The 7,510-nt window shown below is 32.8% G+C and overlaps 1 protein-coding gene across 1 annotated transcript; it reads right to left on the bottom strand.

The window, feature by feature from the left end:
- Positions 1–743: 743 nt before the first annotated feature.
- On the bottom strand, positions 744–6,875 carry LOC122509141 (retinoid-inducible serine carboxypeptidase-like). Its single transcript, XM_043622952.1, has 9 exons — positions 6,749–6,875; positions 6,443–6,669; positions 6,095–6,325; positions 5,621–5,731; positions 5,300–5,501; positions 4,681–4,821; positions 1,223–1,300; positions 962–1,116; positions 744–897 (listed from the first exon to the last, which is right to left on the bottom strand). Exons 1-9 carry the CDS (start codon positions 6,804–6,806, stop codon positions 826–828), a joined length of 1,275 nt encoding a protein of 424 aa, XP_043478887.1. The 5' UTR covers positions 6,807–6,875; the 3' UTR covers positions 744–825.
- Positions 6,876–7,510: the final 635 nt, after the last annotated feature.

Raw genomic sequence — 7,510 nt, 5'->3', positions numbered from 1 at the left:
TATATTTAGGAATAAGGAAGCTTTTCGAGATTTTGCAAATCGGGAGAAGAAGAAAAATCTCAATAGGTTAACTTGTTTCGAGCTAACTGGGATAAAGTGCAATGGGTTTTGACCTAGTGCCAACTATCTCATTGGATAACTCTGTGTTAGGCGCAATTTAGATTAGTTTAAATTAGATTGTATATTTTATTGATCCCGTCCCCTATTAAGTCCATTCTTTCGATATAACAGAAGTTAAAAATTGAATTTTCAACTAAAAATAGAAACTACAATAAAAAAGTTATATCAATTTTATGATTGTCAATTTGACAAAGTTCAATACATTTAATAACAGAAGTTAAATTTTGAGAAATTGGCATCCTAGGGTGTGAAATGTGGTCAGATGCGGTTTTGTGGAGACAATTTTGTTCGAACATCTAACACGATCGATCTGTGATGCGTTTAGTGCTCGTTTAATGGCATCGTTCAGCAAACCACGTACTCGCTGTGAATTGGTAGCTGAACTTTCGCGATATTCGTGCTTCCTCAATACCAAAGGGAATTTCGAATTTGGTCTAAAGTTACGCTATAGTGACATGCGGAGACAATCACTTGAAACCGTACTACTCCGATAATTCCGTACATAAAGTTTTACCATACAGAGAAAATCATGTACAAAAAAAAGTTTTGCAAAATGACAAATAACTTTATAACATATATATATATATATTTAGAAGGAGAGAAAATTAATTTTAAATTCATAATAAATTTAACAATTTAATATCTAAAATAATTTAAATTAAATTACACCGTAACTTAATATGTATACTAAAATTTTATATTATGTTAATTAGATAAATCGTCGCTAGTCAGATCACTTAAAATTTTTCTTGTTGCTGCAGGATTGTCAACTGCAATCTGTAAAAAAATACTATTAGAAAACAAATATTTTTAGCTATATTTATTAATGTAATTTTCGTACCAAGTGTCCCGCTCTGTTGACCGAGTACATTCTAAAGTTACCACACGTCTTTACATATCCTTCATTTGTTTTGTTTACTATCAATTGTGAACTCTTGATTTTTAACCATTCAGATGAATTTGCCCATTTTAGATTTTCAATCCAACGTTCAGTACCTAAATTCATAAGCAAATGAAACATATAGAAAAACTTTTACAATTAATGAATTGCATCTTCATGTACAATACGAGAATTAGAAAATTTAAACGAAAAATATGTTACCTTTACTGTTGACTAATAAATCCAATTTTCCACTAAGAACAAATACTTTAAAATTTGATTGTCTCAGAAGATACTCAACTGTGAAACGTAAAATTGAAAAGATTAGAAAATATGTAACTATTTTAATTATACTTCCCGCCTCGTTCTCAGGATTACAATATGTAATATCGTTTCTACTCACTCGCACCTAGTACTATTAGTTTATTTACTCTTTCTACAATAGGTAGGGTTCGATACTCCCAAATACGTACATAATAATCTTAATCTGTATTTACAAAAATCCTTACAACTAAACATTCTCTTCGTACAACTTAACCTAAACGCAACTCAACCTACTCGCAACTCTCTCCACGCTCTCAACCTTGCAATTCGCTAGTGCCGGGCTTCCGTTTCCAGTTCCTTCTATGCCCATGCTGGCTTTGACCCAATTCGCCTACCCTTTTTCAAAAACCTTCTACTTCTTTTTCACCTCTCTTCCTTCTCCAGTCATCCACTTTTACCCATCCATCCATCCAAGCAAAATCTTCTCACCTCATTCTCAGCCTATTCCTGTCTATCACACTTTACACGCTTCCATCACTCCACCCGTATCCTCCCTCACAACATACTTTACCCCATCCATCCAAATACAATCTTTACCCATTCTTACCTGTTTCCCATTCACTCTCTCCGTCCACGCTCTTTCTCTCAATAGCCATAACATTCTTCTCTCTCTCCAACATCTATCCTCATCTATTCTTATTACACTTCCTTTCAGTCTTCCTTTCACCCTCATCACCTCCATTTTCTCTTCCTCACTACCCAACTCCACCAACCATAACTTTGGTACCCCATATTCACCCCTTCCTAATGCTTGTACCATTTTAACTGAGACATTAACCCTCACCCACTCCAACACTTTTTCTACTGCTTTTTTACCCTTCAACACACCTACATTCATACCTCTGATCACTACATTCTTTTTCCTTTTTTCATTTTCTACTACATCCACTCGCCTTGACAAATCTCTCATTTTCCACTTTAACCTCTCATATTCACTTCCCTAAACTTTCTCAGTCCCCTCATTCACTTCCTTTATAAATTTTTCCAATCCATTCATTCTTCTCCACATGCTTTCCTTTTTCCTCTTACTATCCCATTCATTCCACATTTCCTGCAATTTCTCCAACTCCTCTTCAATTTCCCCTATTTCTGTGTCCCTTGTTTCCCCATCCTCACAGATATCCATCAAATTTCCCTTCACTCTCTTAGCTCCTTCATCCATCGCATCCTTCAACATCCGTACTAATTCCAACAAATCCATGCAATCCTCACACGTCATCTTTTTCCATTCTTTCCTATCCCCCTTTCAAATACTCGCACCTTTTCCTCATTCACGCTAACACTACTTGAGTCAAACTCAGCCATTCCAGAAATCTACCTTATCACTCCAATGCTCAAAATTTTTCCACTGTCTCTCTCTCCTCTCTCTCACTTCAAGCAACCTAACCTCACCAAACACAATTCTCTTTTTTACCTTTTTTATCACTCGTACATTCACTACTCTATACAAACATAGCTTTTCTTTACACTACCGGCAATTACACTACACACTCAACACTCTACACTACCCACCCTTTTTTAAAACCTTTAAATTTCTCAAAAAAATCTTAACTCTTTCCAAACGCGTGTACACCGAAACGGTACCGGAAACGGAAGCCACTCGCACCTAGGACTAATCCCACCGCCACAATTCAGAGCCAAAGCAAAAAGGGAATGTTCCTCTCGTCCCTATATCGGTCCTTCGCCATCCTGGTCATTCGTTTTTTTGTGCTTCGCGTCGTCACATCAAATTTTCACAAAAATGGGAAAATCTAGTAAATGCCGTTCAAAAAATCAAGGAAAAATGATTATAAGCGATTAGAAAGGGAAGTGGAACGTCTGAGAAGGAGAGTTAATTGACGAAAACATACATCTTCGTCATCGGACTCAGATGATTCGGGTAGCTGTTTGTCTGCAAAATTGAGAAGAGTGTAATGCAGTTCGAAGCATTCTTCTCGTTCTGAATCGGGGCGTCACATACACAATCGACTACCTTTCTCTGTAAATCAGATAGGACAGTTTAAGTTTATTCGAGAAATCTATACAGACGCTTCAAAAACAGGTTAGGGAGCGTCGTACCAATCTGAAAAGATTCACTGGTTTTGGAATGAAAAAGAAAAACATATTAATTACTTAGAAGTATTAGCCATATAACAACGCTAAATGTCGTGAATTTTGTTCCTGTGAAAGCCCACGTTACGCTAAAGCAATGGACGCTTTTACTATATCTTGGTCCAATAAATTATTTTACGCTTTCCCCCTTTCTCGATGATCTTACGAACGATAAAAAAGATAAAAACTGATCAAGTACGAGGTATTATTATAGTTCCTATGTGGACCTCATAGCCATGGTTTTCCGTGTTTCGATTACTATTCGATAAAAATCGAAAACTTTGTAAAAACATCTAGACCTGGTGCGTGCCAACCATGCTTAGTTCTCCCTTTTTTCACTGAAAAACCTGAACAAAGTCTTTAAAGGCGGTTCCAGAATAGGTGCAAAAGGCAAGGTTGAAGTACAAGTGCAAGTGCGATTCCTATACATTTAGCATTGGTTCGCACTTGCACTTGTACTTCCACCTTGCTTTTTGCACCTATTCTAGAACCGCCTTAAGAGGAGAATAAAAATGGATATTTATTAGTTTTCAAAAACCACAAAAAGCAGTAGGGACACAAACGATAAGTCGTTGGATAAAAGAGGGTACTTCATTTATGTGGCGTTGCTAGAAACTTCAAAGCTCATATAGTACCCAACACGGGCCCACCTCGAAAGCTTTCGAGAAAGGTCTACATATAAGAGTAATTCAAAATACTTTAGGTTGGTCACAAAACACATCGACGTTTGCTAAATTCTATAACAGACCAATTAAAAAATCTGAAAGATCCTTTAATGTTGTAATTAACAACTAATTTACTAAGTTTCTTTAATGTTGTAATCAATAACTAATTTACTTAATGGAGGCATCTGTTTATAAAAAATAAATAACAATAATTTCAGAAAAATTATCGTCTCTAAAAATCTACATATTGTAATCCCGAGAACGAGGCGGAAAGTATAAGTATACGATTAAACGAACTTACCTATGTGAAGTTCAATCGTAATTATATGACCGCCTCGTTCGAAGGGATTACTCATCCTCCCGTTAAAATTTTGTAATTTTTTTTTCTTTTCACCCACCCTAAAATAAAAGGACAATTTTCTAAATATAAGCTTTAAAAAGAATGACCAAGATGGCGATAGACCGATAGAGGGACGAGAGGAACAGGCGGTCGTATAATTACGATTGAACTTCACATATGTACATACGTAAGTTCGTTTAATCGTATAATAATATTAAATATCAAAATAGGTTTTAAATTTTCAAGACTGAATTTGGTACCTTCTTTTATAGCAGGTCTCATCAATTGTGAAATAAGAAATTCATAAACTCGATAGTCATCCACATTAAAATGTATATTTTCAGATATATTGAGCGCTGACTTTACTTGCGTTTCCATTAAGCTATGCAATTGGCTTTCATCTGAAAATATAATTTAAATCAATTCTAATATCCGTCCACTTGTCTTTGTAATTTAGAAAAATCAGCTAAAATTTTCAATTTTATATTAGGGGCCATCCATAAACTACACTGTAAAAAATTTAGGGAGTTAACGGACTCGGGAGTTGGGAGTTAAATTTTTCGAGTTAAAAATCAACTCCAAAAGAGAGTTAATTTCTAACTCCCTTCATTCAACACCCGCGCGAGTAATTTTTTCCATGGGGAGTTAGCATTTGGGTGTTATATTTTAACTCTCTTTATTTAACTCCCCTGGCATTAACTCTCCAATGGGTGCGACTTTTATAGACTCCCCTGGGGAGTTAAAATTTAACTCCCTTTTTTTACAGTGTACGTTACCAATTTAGAGGGGAGTGGATCAAAAACGTAGTTTATGGACGGTCCCTTATCTAATATAGCCTAAATAATAATTAAAAATTTTAATTTTTATAGGTGTCATTACCTTCAACATATGGACTGAAATTTCTGTGCTCTACTTTAGATAATATGTTGTAGAAGTTAACATTTTTTATAATATTCTTAATGTTACTAATAGTAGAGTGCGTATGATTGTTAGCACCATTCCAATCTTTAATGTGTGTACTTAAGTATGCTTGATATGCTGAACCTCTGATAACATTGTAATCGTCATTATCAATTAATCTCTAAAAAATATTCCTTAATAAATTATTACCTTTGAAAATATAATAAGCTATTCTACTTCGGTTGTAAATCTACTTTTAATAATTAATAATATTAGAAAACAAGAATAAAAATATTTTACATTTTCGAATAAATATGGTGCCCATGATAAAACAGAATGAACTGGTGAAATCCAAGCACTTGAAATTCCTATTCCCTTAAAATTACTTATATTCCATCCACTTTTTATTTTCTGGAAAATTAGAATAATGATAAGATTATTATACATTTTCATAAATATGTTTTGTTGAGATTGGAAGGATAAAGTATGAACTAGAAAAAGGAATCTCTAAATAATCATAACATTTTTTACTACACTATAGAGTTTTCCCACCTCATTTTATGTAAATATTTTTTGTCCATCCAGAAAGTAAGTTATACATTAATTTTTTCTCGTAAATGTTAACAATCTATAGTATAGACTAAAAAAAATGCGAATATTTCTTTTCTTTCTACTGTGAACGTTGAATAATTAAGATGGAGAAACTCTTGTGGAGGACATTCACATATACCTAATGGAATTATGCAATACAATTTATAATAATAAACTCTTTACCTGCAGCCATTTAGAAGCAAGAAGTACAGCAATTTTGCCTCCATAACATTGACCAACAACATAAGTTGATACATTAGAGAAAGAAGGGAATTCCTTCAAGAATTTCTCGATGGAAATAAGAAGATCATTTGCAATTTGTTGATCAGATCTAGCATGCTGATCATCAGAATCTGTATAACTAAATCCAGTTCCCACTGGATTATCGATAAATAATATGTTGTAATCTTTTACCTGTTACGAAATTATTTTTATCAGTGAAGACTTTAATAATACTTTCAGTAAACATGAATTTGATTCAACCAAAGAATCAAAAAAACCATTAATTATCATTTTTAAAATAATTCTTACCAATGAGTTGGATCTATTTGTCAGATCCAAATTCAAAGGACCAATTTCCTTAAAATTTGTATAACCGGTTGATGATACTCCAGGACCTCCCTCTAACCAAATAATTAAGGGTTTTTCAGTATATAACGAAACATTAGCAGTGGTGTAATGAAGCCAATAAAAAATATGTGCGCCTGGTCTGACAGTCACGAAACCCCATTCTTGTTCACCCCGAAAACCATATTTACCTAAATAAAATTAATCAATTGTTTATTAATTAAAAGGAAACTTATTACTTTACTTTCTTTTAATTCAAAATTTGCTTACCATAACTTATTTGACAAAATCCTAGAAATAAAAAGAAAATTGTACTTCTGAAACACATGATGTCAATATTAAATTGTAACTTTTTTCTAAATTAATGACAAGAGATTTGATTTCCCAAAGCATATTTATACAATTCACTAAAAACATAAAAAAGCATTCCTCTATAAATTCTAATTTAATGTTTGTTCAGGTGAATTTAAAAGATCTTTTTTCATTTATGTGGAGGAATCAATATTGAACTGAAATTTGTAGATTCTTTTATTCATAGTCTTTTGTTAAGAGAAAAATAGACACATTTTGTATAGTATGTAAATTACTTAATTCGATAAATTATTGTGAATGATATTCCATTCAAATTCATTTTAGTAAAAGTATAACAATAGCAAGAATTTATTCAAAATGATGTTAAGTAAAATCTATAATTTAAATTTTTATGATAAAGTAGATAATTTATTTGCCTTGGAGTAAAAGTTTTAAATATCTGATAAAAAAACAAAAAAATATTTAAATATTAAACTTTCTACATAATAGGATGTACGGCCCTGACAACTATGTACACGTGCTTTGCTCAGTCGCTGTATTTTTCTATTTTTACATTGATTTATTGAATTGTTTTTTTTACTAAAAGTGATATTGTTGATTGTAAAAAAAGTTTACTTTTTGAATTTGAAATAAATCCAATGATCATTTGTCGATGTAAACTATAATATAAGACGTAGATTTGCTCCACGGATAAACGAGGAATGACCACTCTTTTTAGGC

The sequence above is a fragment of the Leptopilina heterotoma genome, unplaced genomic scaffold, assembly GCF_015476425.1.
Source record: "Leptopilina heterotoma isolate Lh14 unplaced genomic scaffold, ASM1547642v1 Lhet_6, whole genome shotgun sequence".
Taxonomy (NCBI): domain Eukaryota; kingdom Metazoa; phylum Arthropoda; class Insecta; order Hymenoptera; family Figitidae; genus Leptopilina; species Leptopilina heterotoma.
This window is presented reverse-complemented; position numbering and strand designations above follow the sequence as displayed.